Source organism: Microtus oregoni, unplaced genomic scaffold, assembly GCF_018167655.1.
Source record: "Microtus oregoni isolate MIOR12 unplaced genomic scaffold, Mior012 000045F_ref0000178, whole genome shotgun sequence".
Lineage (NCBI taxonomy): Eukaryota > Metazoa > Chordata > Mammalia > Rodentia > Cricetidae > Microtus > Microtus oregoni.
In genome coordinates this window covers 12137272-12157815 of record NW_024543219.1, presented here as the reverse complement: position 1 = coordinate 12157815, position 20544 = coordinate 12137272, and the positions used below count along the sequence as shown (strand labels likewise).

At 42.4% G+C, this 20544-nt stretch overlaps 1 protein-coding gene across 1 annotated transcript; it reads left to right on the top strand.

Moving 5' to 3' along the window:
• Window positions 1-3813: 3813 nt before the first annotated feature.
• On the top strand, window positions 3814-18807 carry LOC121434837 (protocadherin-11 X-linked-like). Its single transcript, XM_041633797.1, has 4 exons — window positions 3814-3839; window positions 6256-6312; window positions 16236-16279; window positions 18390-18807. The coding sequence occupies exons 2-4, from the start codon at window positions 6291-6293 to the stop codon at window positions 18624-18626; spliced, it is 303 nt and encodes a 100-aa protein (XP_041489731.1). The 5' UTR covers window positions 3814-3839; window positions 6256-6290; the 3' UTR covers window positions 18627-18807.
• Window positions 18808-20544: the final 1737 nt, after the last annotated feature.

Here is a 20544-nt window from a genome sequence, read left to right as displayed (position 1 = left end):
GGCAAATTTTTCTCTATCTTCTTTTTGTAAAGGTATAGTGAAAAAACAATCCTTTAAATCAATAACTATAAGAGGCCATCCTTTTGGTAATAAAGAGGGCAAAGGGATTCCAGATTGCAGAGGGCCCATAGTTTGAATAACCTTGTTGATAGTTCTGAGATCTGTCACCATTCTCCATTTACCTGATTTTTTCTTAACCACAAATACAGGAGAATTCCAAGGGCTGGTAGATTCTTCTATATGTCCAGCATCTAATTGCTCTTGTACCAGCTGTTCTAAAGCCTGTAACTTTTCCTCAGCTAAAGGCCATTGCTTTGTCCATATTGGTTTCTCAGTCAACCATTTTAGAGGCAAGGCTGTTGGTATCTCTGAAGGAACATCAATTGCTTGTTCTTGAACAGCCCGAATGCCCGGTTTTCTCCGTTTGTAATATATTTTAATATTATTCTCAGAAATATAGGCTTTAGAAGTAGCAGGAATGTTAATTTGGGTATTCCATTGTTGTAATAGGTCACGGTCCCATAAATTCATTGCGATATTGGCTACATATGGCCTTAATTTTCGTATTTGTCCCTCTGGCCCTATACATTCAACCCATCTTGTGCTCTCCCTTACTCGAGATAGGGTTCCAATTCCCAGGAACTGAACATTTACATTCTGAAGAGGCCAATACGGATGCCAAGATTCTGGGGTAATGATACTTACATCAGCACCTGTGTCCAGCAGGCCAGTAATAAAAATGTCATTTACACACACTCTCAGCTTAGGTCTTTGATCATTTATAGAAGTTTGCCAAAACACACGTAACCCATCTTTCTGAACATTATTGCTTGTAACAGTAGGCATGTGGCTTCCTAATTGTCCTGAGGAGGCACGTTCTCTGCAGAAACTGGAAATGACTGAACCATGTTTGCCATGGGGGCCTGTGAGGCTCCCCCTCTCACATTTCCTGTCTGTATCAGGTTGCCTTGTCTATCTCTTGTAGACCTGCATTCATTCGTCCAGTGTCTGCCTATTCCACATCTTCTACATAAACCTGAAGGCTGAGTCCTCCTATTTCTGTTATTTCTAGAAGATGCATTATTATTATTTCTGAAAATCCGTTGTTTACAATTCCTTTTCATATGATCCATTTTGCCACAATTAAAACATTTGGTATTCTGGTGTCTCCTTTTACCATTGGAAATTGCTTCTTCTACCCATGCTTCACTGCCATAGACAAATGTATCAACATTCAGTGTATGCAAGACCCATTCTTCCAAGGGTGCTGATCTGAACTTTAAAGGCCCCAAGATCTTTTTGCATTCCACATTTGCATTTTCATAAGCCAAAGACTCAATCATTATACGTCTTGCTTCTGGGTCAGATATCCGTATTTGTACAGCCTTGGTTAGTCTTTGTAAAAAGTCACTAAAGGATTCTCTCTGACCCTGTTTAATGCTGACAAATGATTCCATTCTCTGTCCTGGGTCTTGTACCCTGTCCCAAGCCCTTAAGGCTGCTGTAGTACACATGGAGAGTGTGTTTTCATCCAAATTAGCTTGTTCCTGAGGGTCAGAAAAGAGCCCTTCACCTAGAATTTTATCTAGGGAAATGTCAATTCCCTTCGCCTTTTCCTGCTGTTCTAAAAGTCTAACCTCTTGCCTGAATAAGCATTTCCATTTCAATTGCGGTCCACTCTCAAGGACCGCAGAGCTCAACTGAAGCCAGTCTGAGGGGGTTGCTCTGCTTGTTGTGGCCCAAGATTTTAGCATCTCTTTAACAAAAGAGGCGTGCACCCCAAAAGTCATAACAGCCTGTTTAATTTCTTTGAGATCATTCATATGGACAGGCTCCCATGTATCTTCCTTGATGACCCTAGGGTTTCTGGAACCAATCACCTTTTCTGTTGTCATTACTGGAAAGGCAGGTAGAGCTGTAGGTAGAGCTTTGTGGAAATTGTCCCGGAGGGATTTATCCACAGATGTAGTTAAAATTTGCCTTTATACCCTTTGTTCTTCTTCATCAGAATTTAGAAATTCCTCAATCTTTTCAATTCTATTCACCATTGCCTTCTGCAATGTCTGAATCTCCTGTCCAGAATTATGTTCCAAAGCCTTCATTGAGGATTCTAAAGTATGAAGTTTGTCCATTAGAGATAACTTCTCATCTTTGGACATAATTTTTATGGCATAAACCGTGTCTTCTTGTATTGACACTCTTTCCGCCAATCTCTCATAAGCTTTAGACAAAATTTGATTGTCACATTCAGCAGTTTTGATTCTCTCAGTTAATGTTTCAGTTCCTTCAGAAAGGGACTGCTGGTGTTTACGATCCAAATCAGCTGTTCCTTCTTCCATAGTAATGAATTTCTCCTTAACATCAGCCTGTACCTTTTCTAAATTTTGCTCAGTTAACCGAGTCATGTTAAACAAAGATCTGTTCTCTTCCTGGAGAACTTCAAACTGATTCTTGAGAAGATTGTTGTCATTCTCAATAGTTTTTAAACGTTCAACCTCTGCCTTAACAATCCTGGATTCGTCTCTTAAAGACTTTATCATATTTCTATTGTCAAACCATATAGTGCCAAGGAAAACTACGAATCCCAGAAATATCCCTAGATGTGGGGTGATAGACACCTCTTGTAAAATCTCCCACATGCTACACTCAAAAAGACTGTTAAAATCTAAAATAGTCACGTTCTCAGACATTTTATTTATAAAGGAAAAAATTCTTTTACCTGCAATGACTGGTTCCTGCCAGTGGTGGCGAAAGAGTCCACTTGAGTCCACGTGGCCTAAGTCTGAAATAAATGACTCAAAAACAAAAATTGGAGCAGACACCAGGCTGATAAATAGCAATTGGACCAAAAAGGGAACAGAGAGGAAGCTGCCAAAGTGAACAAATCAAAGGGATGCATGGCGTGGAGCCAGCTTGCAGGGACTGCAAGGCCTCCCTGCCGCCGTCACATGACCCGAGTGCAGGGTGGAGGTGGGAGGGGAACAGAGCAGAGCTGTGTACAGAGGCACTTGTACCACTGTCGGGCAGGGCCAGGCGCACAGACTCGACTGATTCCAAACTGCCGGGGAGGGCTAATTCTCCCTTCCCGTTTAGCGACTTTCTAGCAGGCGCCAGGAAAAATTGAATCGCTCTGAATCTCAGCTGCTTCTGCAGCCGTAGTCAGGCAGAAGCAAACCGGCAAGGAGTAGTCCTGAGAAGGTACAATCTGTGCGCAGAGGGAGACCTCCAGAGGGGGGGTGCTGCTGGCTCCCAGCGGTCGCCCCCAGGAGCCTCCGATTTGGGGCGGGTATCCTCAAAGCCTCACGGGGCGCCAAATATGTAGCGGCGTAAATAAATGCAGACAGATTGTAAAGAAATATATACAGCTTTAATGGAGGAATAAACTCACAGAACCGAGGTTCCCGCGTAGCACAGGAAGCAGGAAAAAGGGGGGCGCAGGCTCCCGCACGCCCAATTTAATCAGTCAACATTCGCCTGAGGCAAGCCCACTCCTAAGGAGCTGGCTTAACCCTACACCATAAGAGTATCAGTGCCCCCAACCAGCCAGAAGTTGCCTGGAATACTATGCCCACATTCCCAAAAAATGGACTATGACTATTTTCCTTTGTTTAAAAAAAGAAAAAGAGGGGGAAGTCATGTGGGAGAATTGTCTGTATTCTGTCAATCATGTTTTAAATAAATGCTGATTGGCCAGGCAGGAAATATAGGCAGGTCAACCAGACACGAAGTAGAGGTGGGGCAATGAGCACAGGAGAATTCTAGGAAGGAAGAAGCCCATTCCTCCGGATTCCTGCCCAGACCACGGAAGAAGCAGGATGTGGCTTGCCTCGCTAAGAAAGGTACTGAGCCATGTGGCTAACATAGATAAAAATAATAGGTTAATATAAGCTTTAAGAGCTAATAAGAAGACTGAGTTAATGGGCCAATCAGTTTATAATTAATGCAGACTCTCTGTGTGATTTTTTCTGTGACTAAATGGCTACCAGGACAGAAACCCCATCAAGCTGGCCTTCATGTTACACTGGTGGGAATGTAATCTGGTACAGTCACTTTGGAAATCAATATGGCAGTTTCTCAGAAAATTTGGAATCAATCTACCTCAATACCCAACAGTACCACTGTTAGGTATGTATAGAAAGGATGTACACTCACACCACAGGACATTTGCTCAACTATGTTCATAATAGTATTATTCATATTAGCCAGAACCTGGTAACAGCCTAGATGCCCCTCAACTGAAGAATGGTTAAAGAAAATGTGGTACATTTACACAATGGAATACTGCTCAGTAGTTAAAAAAAAAAAGCAATGACATCTTGAAATTTGCAGACAAATGGACATAAGTAGAGAAAGCAGTCCTGAGTGAGGTAGCCCAGACACAGAAAGACAAATATAATATGTACTCACTCATAAGTAATAATAGACATAAAGCAAAGAACAACCAACCTATAGTACATAACCACAGAGAACTTAGACAACAAAGAGGACCCTAAGAGAAACATGCATGGATCTGCCTAGAAAAGGGAAAAAAGACAAGATATCCTGAGTAAATTGGGAGCATGGTGGGCAGGGTTGAGGATGGAAGGGTAGAGGGGAGGCAGTGAGGGCAGTGAGGGAAAATGTATAACACATTCCTATCCAAACAAATAAAATGAGACAGATTTCAAAAATATGAGAACCCGAGTCTGAACCAGCAGAGCCTATGGAAAGCCAAACTTTGTAGTGCATCCTGCAATCCTCATTCTCCTCCAGAGAGCTGAGAGGAAGAATCAGGAGCGTTCCTGGAAGCTTGTGAGCCAGCTAGCCTGGCATGTATAGTGGCCAACTGCCTCAAGCCAGTTGGAAGTCAAGGATGGACACCCGAGGTGTGGCGGTGTCTGCTTTCTCCATGTGTGCCATGGCCCCGGTGCACGCACACTCACATCCCAAAACACCACCACACATATGCAAAGATAAAAAATAAATAAATAAAAGAATTTGAAATGCACTTGCACATTGCAATCTCCTCAAATACCAGTGCTTAAGAAAGAAAATATGTGAACTGTCTGGTCTACGATGTCTATAAGAAGTCACTGAAATTACAGGATGTGCTTCTTTACCACTACAGAAGAAGAAGGCATGCTCTGTTCTCGGGTTGTTATCTAGACACGTCATCATGTGACCAAGACGTGTCATAAAAATACCAAATATGGACACATATCTTTAAATTCTTCAATAGAGAAAAAGTATTTGTTTCTGACCTTATCATTTGTGAATAAAGGCTTCTTACCATAAAAATGATGGAGAGGACAATGGAAAAGGAACCATTTTCCCCTCACCAGGGCATCTACCTAGAAATCAGACTGGCATCCTATGATTAATACCATCTGTGCAGCAGCATTCCTTGCTGGAGGCTGGGTTTCAGGAAGGAAGGATTTATTATATCCTAAGATGTCCACGAACAAACTCCAGGGACAGATGTGGTCAAGACAGGACTTAAAGCATTTGGCGAGAATATTCCAGTTATTCTTCAAGGGACTTGTCAAACATTAAATTAAGTGAAGCAGAAGGTTTTTATGATTGTTCTACCCCTTGTCCTTCAGTGGAATGTCAGAGTTATGTGGCTGCAGCTAATGCTACCAAATCTGAGTGTCTGAGTGCTGTTCTGTCTTGAAGCATTCGTCACTAAGAGATTATTTGAGGCTTGGCAGTAGCTTCACATACAGACTGCCCCAGTAAGAAGCTAGAATGATCTTAAAAGTTCCTTCAAACTGGTATCACAATTGGGGATTGTTTCTATTTTTGAATTATTGCAGAATCTTGATTTTACATTTTTTTAATCATAATCATAAAATTTCCAAAGGTTATGCTCACACCCACTTTTTTTGTTGAGTGCAGATTTAAAAAAGCAAAATGGCCCTATATTTTAACTGTGTGCTGTGCAGGTGAATTAGGAGCAAGGGCATTTGGTCAGTTGGTTCATTCAACTGGGGAAGTCTACTGCTGGGGAAGGAATTGGGGCATGCAGCTTGAGATGTTGCTCAGTGGTAGAGTACTTGTCTAGCATATGCAAGGTGGCAGGCTTAATATTCATCAACAGCATGCATATGCACACACACACACAAACACACGCACACATACATACATTTGGTGTTGCAAAGAGTATGAGTTTTCAGCTAAAAGCAACTTGGGATGGAAAATCCTTCCTTATTGGTCTTTTTCAACTGAATGATGGGTTTTTTGTTTTGTTTTGTATTTTGTTTTCTTCCCTACCAGGTCGTCTGTCAAGTTTCAGAAACCTTCCTGGTCTAATGGTCCTAAAGACAGAGGACAGTAAGCAATGATGGGAAGTGGACATTTCCACTGTGTTGGTCTTTTCCTTACAGCTTGATAAAAAACTATTGAACACAGACAGAATCAAAGTACAGCATAAGCCACCCACCCCATACCCAAGTGTGGCCCAGCATCGCATGATAAGCTTTTGAATACATGTTCCTAGGCCCAAAACCCAATCTTTAGAATCAGGATTTCTGGAAAGTGGAGTTAAGAATATCCTTTTTAATCCGATCCTTCAAGGCATTTTGACGTACTCTGAATTTCTGACAAGGATGTCAATGACCTGTTCGACTTTGTAAATTATAGCTGTTCAGGCCGGCTTGTTCTGAAGATGAGAAGGAGGCATGAGCTGGGGTTGTAGAATGATGATTCTGGGGTGATCAAACGTGATTAGAGAATAGCTGAAAGACAGACTACAGACTCAGGCCTTGCACATATATTTCATTTGAATAACACAGCAGTTTTGAAGATAAAAGAAGTGCTTTTGTACTAGGCGTGTCCTCCTCAGCCTTTCCCAACCCACCTCTTACTGCTCATGTAGCCTCTTGCCTCTGGAGGCATTTGGTCTTCAACTCCTAAGAAGAGTGGCCCTTCCTGCACTATCGAATTCATGGAGTATGAACTTGCTCATAACAGGTGGCCCTCAAGGGAATGAAAAGGTCTTTCTCTGATTTGTCTTTAAGTGTTTGATTTGCTGGAAGGCGTGCCTTTGAAGTCATACTTCAACGTGTATTATTATGGGATCTCAAAGCTATTATATTCTTCCTACCATCTGAGCCCTTTCAAACTCCAGTTTTCCTCACCACTAGAGGCAGAAGGTTCGTGGGATCACAATCTCATGTTCACCTGCCAGTGCAGGGCCGGGTGCAGCATGATCATTCCCCATCTTCATTGTGAAATAAAGGCCAGGTTTTCAGGTCTGCGAAAGGAACCTCTCTGCATTGTTCATTCTGCAATATTTTCATATAAACACCTTAATTGGTGTCAAATCTGTTTGTTTGTTTGTTTGTATGTTTGTTTGTTAAGTTAGTGTAAACTGCAGTCTGCTTGGGCCTGAAGATGAGCCTGCTAAATATTTTCAGATGTTTTTTATTTCCTTAGCTAGGAGTTGGATTTGAACCAGAGCTTGGGGGTGAAAGAGCAATGTGTAATATACAGAGATATGGAGTTTGACATATGAAATAAAATAATGTAATGTTTTTAATATTTAAGATGAAAATAGCAGCAGTAAAACATCATGAATGGAGAAAAATGTGAATACCTGTATATTTGAATTTTAAATGCCTGCAGATGTTGGATTTTAATCAGAGCCGGTGAGATTCTGACTCTGACAGAGGCAAAACTGTGAGATCTGTTTTCTTGAATTGCTTCCACATTTTATGCTTGAGATTTTTATTGCATCTAGCACTGCATCGTCATGTATTTATGTAAAGTGCCAGCATCCATTGACTCTGCGTGTTCTTGATGCTTAACATATAGAACAGCATGTAGTGGGGGAAAGACACCCCTGCCCTGGCCCCGTGCAGAGTCTCTCTGTGACCTTGTGGGAAGGAAGGCATTTAACTCCTCTCTGCTTTAGTTTCCCTAGTCACAACCCCCCATCCAGTTTTTCCCAGTCTACTGGGGCGTACCGGGGCTTATTTGATCTGTGCGCTGATCTTAATTGATCTTGCCTTGCAAGTGCATTGTTAGGGAATTTCATCACTGTGCTCAGAACACAGCACGTCCTTATCCAAATCCAGATTGTGGAGGTCAGTAACGTGTCATGACCTTGAGACGCAATCAAGAGATGCAGTACACACGAGATGAGGTGGGCACTGCTGCTGCTGGCGTAGCCTGGCACCTTGTTTAATGGCAAACTGGCTTTTATCTACCCAGGGTGACGTTGTGTGAAATAATGACAGAAAAGGTCGAATGGTGGGTAGGCACAGACACCAGGAGCACACTTGATTGTTACCAAGTGTACTGACTGTACACAACAGCATGCGTACTTACAACCGATAGGAAGTTCCCTGACACCAAAATTGCGTAAAACAGGGAGAGTATGCTGCGCTGTGCTTTTTGGTGACTATGATGCCCTTAGATGACAAAGTTTTCAGCTCTATTACAGTACTGTGGGACCTTTGTCATATATGTGGTTTGTCAAAGACCAAATGGCTGCAAACACATTGGGTGGATCTTTTTGCAGAGTGATGGAGAGAGGAAAATACACCCCTCATAAACCAGGCAGATGCGCTTCTAGTAATAGTAGGTCAAAATCTAGGTCAGCTTTAACTATCATGCATATTTATGAGATAGTTCTGTTTCTCCATTTTTACATCATATTTCCTAAATTGGTCAGAAAGCCAATGATTTTAAATTTTACACTGTAATTCTACTACGTACAAAAAAAATACAGGTAAGGGATAAAGATTTCTTTTAGAAACAAAGAAATCTAGAAAGTAGTTGAGCAATATTTCTATACTATGGAAATAATAAAACTATTAACATAAAAATCTGTACCCAGTGAAATAGTATTCAAAAACAGACAAAACAGGCTATCTAAACTACAGAGCCTAAATAATTCATGTCAATGCTAGGGTTTCAGCATTAAATGTCCCCCAAGGCCCAGATCTTAAAGAATTAAACTCTCCAACCTGTGGTATTATTGGAAAGTAGAAAGTTTGGACATTATAGCTATCCCCAACTCCATATCCAATCCAGTAACTACCAGATCCCCCCTTAAAGTTGCTTCCTGGTTCAAAATTGCCACCATCACCACCACTACCACCACTAGTATTCCCCAAACCAAAGTTCCCTCCTCTTCCACTCCTAGAACTTTGGACTTCCTCCATTTCTTGTCTAGATGCCACCTTTCTAACTTCTGCCACTGGGGCCACGGGATCAAGATCACCAAAAGGAACAAAGCCAAAGTCTCCTTTTTTTCCAGACTGCCTATCAGTGCTCCAGAGAGGAGAGATGACAAAGAGGGCCCAAAAAGGGTTGCGTGGATTTCCCTGGAAAGGGGAAATAGAAGAGATCTTCTGAGTGAAGTGGGAGTGGGGGTGGGAGTGAACAGGCTACAGGGTGGGAACTTGAGGGAGCAGGTTGAGCAGGTTGGGTACAGGAGGCAGGTTGGGGGCAGGACTGAGGGAGAGAATATCTCAAGTATCTTGATGAGGGGGTATATCCAGTTTAAGGAGAAACATGGTGCCAGGGAATCTCCCAGAAATCCACAAGGATGATCCCAGCTAAATAAGACTCCTAGCAATAGTGGAGAGGGGGCCTGAACAAGCCATCAGCTTCTATAATCGATTGCTGACAACCCTAATTGTTATCAGAGAGTCACTATCTGAGGGAAGCAGATGCTGAGATCCATAGCCAAGCACTGGGCTGAGCTCCGGAGTCCTCCTGAAGAAAGGCAGGAGGGATAGTACCAGCCAGGGGTGGTCAAGGACATGACAGCAAAACCCACAGAGACAACTGACCTGAGCTCAAGGGAGCAGATGGACCTGGACCTCCATGGGACCGACCTGCATGTGTGTGACTGTTTGTAAGACTCCTAAACAGTGAGATCAGGGCCTGTCCCTGGCACTTAGTTGGCTTTTGGGAACCTGTTTGCCCAGCCTTTATGCAGGGGGAGGAGCTCCGTCCTACCTCCACTTGATGTGTTAATGCTTTGTTGAGCCCAAAGGAGGCCTGCCCCTTTTTCTGGTTGGAGAGGGAGGAAGAGTGAGTGAGAAGATGGAGTAATGGTAATGGGAAGGAAATGGGAGGAGCGGAGGGAGGGGGAACTGTGGTCAGTGTGTGAAATAAACGAAAAAAATGTTAATAAAATAAAATTTAAAAAAGGAAAAGGAAAAAGAAAATTTGGGAATTGGGGCATGGTGAAAGGAAGTTAGGTCATAGGGCAGTGTCCTTATGTAAGATCTTCTGCCTTTGTTCCCAGGTGCCCTGAGGTGACCAGCTTTCTCCATACTGCCCTCCCTGCCACAGGGCTGAAAGCAGCGGGCCAACCTGTCACAGGCCTCTACCCAAGTTCTAAGTCAGCTTTTCCTCATTTTACATCTTAAATATCATGTCATAGTAATGAAGAATTAGCTAAGATAGCAAAAACACACTCATGGAGGGAATATTTAAGAAATCTGTAGAGTGGAAGCTGCGAGAGATGGAAATATGGATCCACAACAAGATCAAAGAACCCCCCCCTCCCCCAGTACTTCTCATTTTAATTGTTTGGATACATTGCTATACATCTTTCCCTCACTTCTCTTCCCTCCTCCCTGTCCCCTTCTACCTTCCCATGAGTCTTGAAAAGTACCAAGAGCTAAAGCTAACTGTCCTCAGTCACGGAAGGGTGGGCACTCCAGGTGTGTTCTATGGAGTGCGATTTGGACATTTCTTTTTGTAAACCAGTGTGTAATGTTTCACATTAATATACTCTATATAAAAATAATAAAGTGATACATGTAGCACTCCTATTGAGTGGATGTTGAGCACACTCAGACAACCATCAGTTATTCTCAGGGTACTCGTGTCGGGTAAATACTCGTTGTTGTAGCCTCTTGACCAAGAGGGTCTTTGCCTCAAGTTTTGTCAGGTCGCCAAGAGCCATGACAATAACTTGCATTATTTGGAGGAATCTTTTGGATCCCCCAACCAACAACTTGAAAGCAAGTGTCCCTTGCCCAGCTCTGCGATGTTTGTTAGATAGTCTATGGCTTCTAGGGAGAGCATTATTTCTTTATGTGGGCTAACTCCAATTCAGTTTTTCATGTGTGTGCATGTTATATGGGTATTTACATTTTTATTTCTTTTCTGTGTAAAGGTGTTTTGCTTGCGTGTACATCTATGCACCGTGTGTGTCTGGGGCCTACCAAGTCCAGTAGAGTACATTGGAACCCCTGGGATGGGTGCTGCAGGTGTTTGTAAGTTGCCCTAAGGGTACTGGGGATGGAAGCTGATCCTCTGTAAGAGAAGCCAGTACCTGTAACCACTGAGCAATCTCTACAGCCTATAAATTTGAAAGCTTATAAAATAATGTTTCCCTTGCCTTTTTCAAGCATCTTTTGTCTTTTTTTTTTGCTTATACTTCCTCTTTCTACATGACACTTTCCACCCCAATCCATTTAAGTCCCTCTCCCTATATTTTCCCCTCTCCCCCTCCATAGCACCTGTGTTTTATGGTTCCCCCTCCCTAAAGTTCTTTCTCCACCCTTCCTCAATGGTTCCTGTAGTAAAATTAATAAAAACCCAGAGACAGAAATTGGGGTTCAACCTGAAGGTCAGAATAGCAAAACAGCCAGCCACTGGCTCTTAGCTCTACCTCAGTCCGAAATGGTGATCCTGCCTCCAGGAATCTCAGAATGAGACTGTGTGTGAGAGCTGTCTCTTCTGATTTTATAATCCTCTCTAGTGCTGGGATTAAAAGCGTGCACCACTACCACCTGGTTTATATGGCAAACTAGTATGGGTAATGGGATTAAAATAATTTATATTCCATAATTTCTCATAAACGCATTGTTATCAACCCCACGTTGATTAATGGTGTATGTCACCACTGCCTGGTCTGTAAGGTTGATCATTGTTGCTATTTTACTCTCTTACCTTTAGGCATGCTTTATTTATTCAAATACAAATGAAATATCACTAAAGGTCACTTCCTACTTTCTTGGCATCTGCAGTTACTCAAAGTGATACACTCAAACCTAGCTTCAGTCAGTGACTGATGTGAGCAAAATTGTATGGATTCTAAATGTCACACATTCCATCTTGTTATCTTATAATCCCCATACCTGGAAGCTACTTGCTGTGTCCAGACTGGCTCACGTGGGTGGGTTGAGCCCCAGAGGGAGGTGGCACTTCTTTTCATAGCCCCAAAAAAGGCCTAGTTAACAATAACCATGGACTGCTAGAAAAGTAAAGGAATACACCTTCAAATACATCTTGCCCCCAGCTGTTGAGACATCTCCATAGTGACTTTGTGGAGCATAGACTTTATTTCTTGGTCTTGCTTTAATTATTGACTCCACCCCCCAAACTAAAAGGGTTGCACAATGGTGGGTTTGGGTTGCTGTTTTTGAGTATAGTTTGTTATGAAGCGAGAGAGGACAAGATTGGCTGCCATTTCCACTTTGCAAAGCACCTAGGGACTTCTATTCAAGCTTTGGAAGTGAGCAACAATCAAGTAAATCAAGTCTTCTCTTGAATCTTAGCATTTGTTCAACACACACATTATTCCATGGCCTTCCTTGAAATTGATTTATCAATTGCCCTATGGGAAATATTTGCTGTCTCAAGAAGTTTCAATGTGTTTCAATCTCCATCAACTTCCACAAAATAAAGCTCTCAGTGAGCTAATGTTAGAATTTTGGCATTGGTATTATTATCTACAAAATGTGGAACTGCCTCCTCTTGGGAGCATCCAAGAAACTAAGGGTTTGGTGCAGTTTCATTGTGCTTGCCTATCTTGTGAGAGTACCAGGCAGGGTACTTCTAAACTCTCTCATATGTCATGGAGCTTGACTTTGACAGAGATAATATATTCTGCCATCCTGTAATTGCTTTCTGAGGACACCAGGGTGTGAACACAGCATCCTGCATGCAGGGTTCCTTCCTAAATCATGACGTGGCTCTCACCACATTTGTTCCCTTGTCTGTGATAATTACACGACCATTTTTTTCAGGGACGGTCTCATGCTATAAATATTTGTTTAATCAGAATCACTAAGTTAGTGACACCCAGGAATCTCACGACTGCCAAGGAAAGCAGAAGCAGTGCTGGATTTGTCATTAATCTCTGGCTCTGTCAAACTCGATCAGACTCCTGCTTCTGTCTGCATGGCCTGATGTGGATATGCAAAACCGCAGTTTACTCAATACTGCTCACCTGCTTGTATAGAGCCAAAATAAAATGCAAAAGTCAGATTTCTTTGAACTCTTTTTTTTCTTGTAATAACTTTTATTTCTTAGACTACAAAACTTGGGCAAATCTCTATGTTCTATTACCATCGACTATTGCCAATGGTTGGTATTTTTCTCCTGTGGGTTGCCATGTCCTCCTTTGATATGATGGTTTTTATTTTATCTTATTTTTATCTTGTCATGTTTGGTTGTCATCTCTTAGAAGCCTGCTCTTTTCTAATGGGAGACAGAAAAGGGGGTAATACAGAGGAAAGGAGAGTGAAGAAACTACAATTGGGCGATAATGCATGAGAAGAAAATCTACTTCAAAAATAGGGAAAAAGGAAAAACAAACCAACAACAACAAAAAGAAAACAAAGAATGTTTGTTCTTAAAAATAACATTAAAAATGAGGAGTTGTCTTCTTCAAATGCTCTCTAAGTTTGTTTAGTAAAAAGTTATGAGTTGCATAAACTCATTTTTCATTAGCGTTTTCTCCTTGTTTCCAATGTTCTTCTCTGAATTTGTGAGCAGAGTTAACTTGGAACTTGTAGACATAATCCCTACTCTGTTCCCTGGCTTCAGAGTTCTCACTCCTTGGTGGCTTGGGTTTCACGGGCTTGACAGAATGTCACAGTGGTAGGAATGTGTACACGATTTCTGACATCATTACTTTGCAAAAGGAGACAACAAGAATACAAAAGGAATACAGGAAGAGCCTAGATACAGCCCTCAATGACACACCCCAGCGGCATCATCCTCTAGACAAGTTCCGCCATCATCCAGCAATGTCATTGAATTATGAATCCGTCAAGAGAACGTTAGTTCCAGGCCCTCCTGATGTCAGCAAATGCCTTCAGATGGCAAATGCTTTCACTCACCTGAACATTTCTGAATCCAGTCGAGCTGACAACCAAAGTCAAATATCACAGTAAGGTTGTTATTTTAGATTTTATTAGCCTTGGAACTTAAAAAATTCTTTTTCAAATTGAGAATGATTAGAGAGTCATAAGCAATTGCAAAGATGGTACAGGCAGGCCTGCGAATACCTCATCTAGATTCTGCCAACTTCCACACTGAATGTTGTGGGCAGGATCCATGGTGGGAATATGCTATGGATAGTGTTTGCCCAGTTCATGTCTGCTCTTACATTGCTGTGCCTGGAAGTTCTTTATGCAGTCCAGTGCCTCTTTAGGCATGCTGTTGTTGTACGAGGAGCAGCAGGCTGCATCCCGCAGCCCGGCTAGCTTAACCCCCGAAATAACCACATGGAAATTGTATTAATTAAATTACTGCCTGGCACATTATCTCTAGCCTCTTATTGGCTAACTCTCACATCTTGATTAATCCATATCTACACATTAATCCTGTGTATCACCACGTGCTTGTGGCTTACTGGGAAAGATTCTAACTAGCATCTGTCTCAGGCAGGAGAATCATGGCGCCTGACTGTGCTCTTCTTCCCAGCATCCAGTTCTGTCTTTCCCACTTACCTAAGTTTCTGCCCTATCAAAAGGCCAAGGCAGTCTCTTTATCAACCAATGAAAGCAACATATCCTACACCATTTCCCCTTTTCTGTTTAAACAAAAAGGAAGGCTTTAACATAGTAAAATTACATATAACAGGTATCAAGCAAGAATTACAATTACAATATTTAGATCTATTTTATCTTTTATCATAACAAAGAAAAACTATAACTATCTATCAATTCTTCAACTCCATCAAAGACTACGGACAAACCACAGTCAAAACATAACATTTTACATCCTCCTCTTGTTCTAATGGATGTCTCACTTCTGCTCTGGTGCTCAGCTCAATTTCTACTTTATATTTAGTCTACAACCCTATTCCATGGAACGAAACCATTCATGTGGGTGGGTTTTCCACCCTCAGTTATGTAGCGGTACTTTCTTATCAGCGGGTCAGCCCACAAATAACAGCACGGAGGCTTATTATTACCTATGAAAGCTTGGTCTTTAGCTTAGGCTCATCCCACTAGCCTTTAAAACTTAAATTAACCTGTTTCTATTAATCTATGTTCAGTCATGTGGCTTTATACCTCCCCACTATTCTGCATGTCCAACCCCTTCCATGTCTTGCTGGCATCCTGCTCTCTCTCTTCTTTAAGCATCCTCTTTCTCCCCAGAAGTTCTGCCTTTTCCCTCCTCCTAGCTATTGGCCGATCCAGCTCATTATTAACAATCAGAAGGTGTGTCAGGCAGAGACACATCTTTCTGGCTAAATAAATATTCCGAAACAGTTAAAACCTTTCAAACTGAAAACACCCTCACAGACACACCCACAGGTGTGTTCTTATGGTGATTCTGAATCCAGAAAAGTTGACAACAATATTTAACCATACAACTCCCCTGGATATTTTTTTTTAAAAAAAAACTGTGCAGATTTTCCATGTAGGCTGGTGTGCCTTCTGTAAATAAGAACAGTCCTGTTTCTTGCTTTTAGATATATGTACCTCTTATTTCCTTTTATTATAGTAGAACTTTTAGTTCTATGTTGAAGGAAACAATAAGAGCACGTACTCATCCCTTGTCTGCAGCTGTGGTGTTTGAAGGAGAATGGCTCCCACAAGCTCATGTATTTGAATACTTGATCCCCAGTTGGCAAAACTGTTTGGGAAAGTTTAGGAGGTGTGGCCTTGTTGGAGGAGGTGTGTCACTGGGGATGGCCTTTGACATAGTTGACATATTTGTATAACTAAATATTTTTGTCTTTATTAACTTGGAGATGTCACCTCCTTTAGATATCTTAAAGATATGTAGCCCTCATTTTTCTAACTTTTATAAGATACAATTTGCAAGATTTATACATTATCCATCCAAATAATATGAAAACTTTACAATAGTTTATTTTTGAAGATAGCTCACCCGGTGTTTTTGGAATAGTATATTTGAGTATTATCTTTTTTTAGAATTATGCAGAAGACTGTTGTTATTGTTTATGTTCCCAATGTTTGTTTTAACTTATAAGTTTATTAAATTCTCATTTGCTTTTCTGCACCCAATACTTTGCACGTTAGAGCATTGCTCTGATAAGGACCCAGGAAGGCTTCCCCTTGCTAAGGTAAGTTGGCAGCAAACTCTCTGAACTTCACCTTACGAAAGTGCCTCTGTTCTACATTCACTGGGAAAGACACAGGAAAGAAAGTTCTAAGCTAGTCACTATTTTCTCCAGTTCTTTTGAGTATACTTTGTCATTTGTTTTTTGTCAGGAAGTCAGCTCTTCGCCTATTCTTCACCCCTTTGAAGGGCCTTTGTCAGTTTCCCCTCGTTGCTTTGAAGCTGTTCCTGACATGTCTGCCCCAGTTGGGTACGTACCTAGTAGTGTAGTTCCAGGAGACACCGAAGGAGAAGGACAGAATGGCAGGGAAATAACAAAGGAGAAGGAGGAGGAGGAGGAGGAGGAGGAGGAGGAGGAGGAGGAGGAGGAGGAGGAGGAGGAGAAAAGTGAAGAAAAGGAGAGGGGGGGAGGAGGTGAAGATTCACGTGGCCTTTATAACCTTCCTGGAGTGACTGGGAGGTCCCTGGATAGGTGACCTACAACTGAGAAACTTGTGCTTGACAATTTGACTTGCATAGACATAAACAGTGGAAGCCCACCTTACAGATGTGCTTCAGCTATCATACCAAAGCCCTCAATCACAGCTGACATACTGACCTACAGGGTATGTTCTACAACAAAATAATACTTTTTTGAGCAAAATAAAACCATCTGGTAGTAGTTCTCTGTGACTCATAGTTAATATTTCCCAGCTCCAGCCATTCATAACAACTAGTGGGGAGGGAGGGAGGGAGGGAGGGAGGGAGGGAGGGAGGGAGGGAGGGAGGGAGAAGAGAGAGAAAAGTCTACAAAATGCACCATTTAAGTAAGCCATTGTGTGAACATCAGAGTATACTTAAGAACACTGGCAGGGCTCCAACGTTACCAGCCCCTGGTATTGCACAGAACCACCATTATATGAGCTATTCATGGGTGATGAACCCCTCATTCTACAGTGTGTGAGTGTTGGACACAACGTACCCCTTCACATTTCCATTCTTCTGACACAGTTTCTGCAGTCGAGTCAACCCCAAGTCACAGAACCCTTCCTTCGCCCCTTAGCAAGGATTCCCCTGAGAGGCAATGGAACCACACGGAAGTTCACGCCAGTGGGGGTCTGTGACATGTTTCCAAGGTGCTGCTTCAAACCCCAGCCTGGGATTTTTGTTCCTCAGGTGGTGCTGGTGTGAGAGTTGCTTGTTGTTTTAGTGTCCAGAGGAGACAGTTGCTATGGTCTGATTCACCCAGCTATTGGCTTAGTAGTCTGCTGAAATACTCAGGGGTGGGTCCGGGTGAGGTTTTGGGAAAGAGAGCAACGGGAATGAAACTCAGAACATAGCTTTGTCACTGTTAGCAGATTATTTGATATTTTTGCTTCAGAATCCAACCACACCTGTTTCTATGAAGAAAACTGAGCCTTGAACAAAATCTTGACCTGATAAAACACCCAGTGGAAATCTTTATTACCCTTCTGTTAAATTGTTCTTTACAAAGAGCTGTGTGGACATTGGGTTTTAAAAGAATGTATATCAGGTTTCAAATTCTGAAACCCAGCTAGAGAGGTGTGCTTTGGAAATCTCAAAATAAAGACTCAAAATCGATGCCAAATCAACCAGAGAAGAAAAATGTATTTAGTTACATGTAGTTACATTAGATCATCTTGCCCACCGCACCCGATCTTGCACACACCCGGAATATCACTTACAGTCTGTTTCCTCATTCTGTCATATTTCCTAGCAACCGTTCGCTCCAAACCCATGTGTAAAAGCCACCCTCCATGATAAAGGCTTCACTTGAACAGGTCATTTTATTTGCTCACTTTTCAGGCCCTACTACGAACGCCCTCAGGAACGATGGAGGGAGATTTCTCCTAGGCTCATTAGGTCTACGGAAAAAAAGTTTGCATACCCTTACCTTTCCCCTTACTTTCCATCTTTTCAATTCCCCTCCTGAGACTTTTGTTTCACATCCTGTGTTCCTTGCTAATACTAGATTGGCCCCACATTCAGGGCTCCCTGAAGGCCTTTCTATCAAGCTAGTGTTGCTTACGGAACAGATGTGTGTGAGCTAGTGAGCCACACAGCAATGAATCAACCTAGTGTTTTCACTAATTGTTCATTTGGTCCACCTCCAGCATCCTCCTCCAGCATCCTCCTCCAACATCCTCCTCCAGCATCCGTCTCCAGCATCCACCTCCAGCATCCGTCTCCAGCATCCACCTCCAGCATCCGCCTCCAGCACCCTCCTTCAGCATCTTCCTCCAGCATCCACCTCCAGCATCCTCCTCCAGCATCCGCCTCCAACATCAGCCTCCAGCATCTGCCTCCAGCATCCGCCTTCAGCATCCACCTCCAGCATCCTCCTTTTTTAATGCTGGCTCCCTGAAAAGTGCTCAGGCCATCGTCAAGTGAATAGTCAGGGACAGGATCTCACCTCATTCTTCCACCCAATGGGCAGTGGGCACTCACCCACCTGAGACAGGCACATCTGAGTCCTCTAACTGTGGCTCACTCCCAGCATCTCCTGCCCGTGGCCAGAACTGTGATTCTGTTAGGCCCAGAGTCACATTTAGCCCACATTCCCCAGAAGCCTTTCGAAAAATGCACTAGAAATTTCACTTAAGATATGCTAGGTAACTATGAATTTGGACATTTCTGAATGTTGGTTCATTTTTGTTTTGTTAACATAGGCCTCTTTTGCTATGTCTTTATAATTTTAACTCCATAAATCATTGGCTCTGTCTCTTTAAGCTTACAAGAAGTTGTGGTTGGCAATGAGTTATCTTTCTTTGTATAGGAATTTGCTACTTTTTATAAGTGAATTCCTTACAATATTGTTTCCTCATAACCCTTGTAGGCATTATGCTGGAAATTGGTTCTGTGGTCACATAAGATCGGAAAATGCTTTTAAAAATAAGCTTAGTTTACAGAGAGAGTTTCATAATGATGCTCTCTGTGTTGTGGTCTTTGGTACGTGTGCAGAGGTGCTGAAGAGATGTGTAACCCCTCTCAAGTTCCTGTAATCTTATTCACCAAAGAGCCTTTGCATATTAGTATGACATGCAACATGCTTTGGGAAATAATATCTTACAAAACTCTTACAGGAACAACAACAGAAACCATGAGAATAAATATTCTTAAGTGAAAATTACCTCACCTTAGTGATATTTCATGAGAGTAATTATTTTTATATTGCATATTCACTCTCTAAGAATTCTGATTTCAAGTTTTCTTAGGGTTTGCCCCTCCCCTTAATGTGCGAGTTCATTTCCTAGAAACACACTCCCCTGGTGAAATGTGAGCTACTGCCAACACCCAAACAGCTTTTAAACAGATTGGGCACGGCCTTGTTTTAGCTCATGCCCTGAAAGTCTGATTCAATCGATCCCGGGATTGGTATCTCAGAAAACCAGCACAAGCTCTACCTCTCTGGATGTGACAAATTATGAAATGTAATAAACTCAGAACTCAGCCCAATAAAAGGTGCAATTTATACTTTTTAAAAAATTTAGCAAATAAAGGTCTATGAAAATGAAAGCAAGATAATTTAGAAATGTCACTTTAAAGAAACTTTTGGGGAGATCATTTTGCAGGTCTTAATGTTTCTCTTCAGTGTTACTCTGCCCTGAGTTACTCTGTCTCCGTTCATGTTCCTGATTGTGCCTGTGTGTGTGTGTGTGTGTGCGTGCGTGTGCACACCTGCCTTCACTCCTGTGTCTTTATCTCTGTGTGACTTTGCCCCCTACTGCCACATGCATGTGCTGTCTGCATCGACTCAGCTGGGCTCCTCTGGGCTCCTGCAGTTTACACAGGTGTCTGGCTCTTCAGACCGGCTTGGTTGGTTTCCTCCAATCCTCGAGGGCGCCTCTGGCATGCATCGCCTCTTCCAGCCCATGCATTCTGTCTGTCTTTCCTCTATTCCCCAAGGACAGAAATACCAGAGGCCATCCAGACAGATGGTTCAGAGTCCTGATAATGGGTGTGCCCCTGGAGGAGGCTCAGGACCCCGTGGTACTTTTCACAATAAAAGCCGGCAAAGGGGCGGCCGTTCTAGCATGGCTTCTTGTCACCCAACCTTGTCTCCCTTCTCTTCCTCCCTCCCGGCTTCTTTTGTGCTGGCCTCATTTCCAACAGCTTCCTCCTACATTTTGCTATATTTTCTCACTCCCAGCCCCAACTTTTTGAAAAACCATCCCTCTTTCCTTTCAAACTCAGGTTTTCTTGAGGGGGAAATTGAAACTATGGATTGCGAAGCAGCTGGGGAAGATCTGAGGTCATGAAATTTCCATC

What these genes read in the sequence shown, in the direction of transcription:
- LOC121434837 (XM_041633797.1), top strand. Translation starts at nt 6,291, where the DNA reads ATGGTCCTAAAGACAGAGGACA. An exon ending in GGTCCTAAAGACAGAGGACA is followed by an intron (nt 6,313 to 16,235) that starts GTAAGCAATGAT and finishes TTTGCACGTTAG; the next exon opens with AGCATTGCTCTGATAAGGAC. An exon ending in GAAGGCTTCCCCTTGCTAAG is followed by an intron (nt 16,280 to 18,389) that starts GTAAGTTGGCAG and finishes GTCCACCTCCAG; the next exon opens with CATCCTCCTCCAGCATCCTC.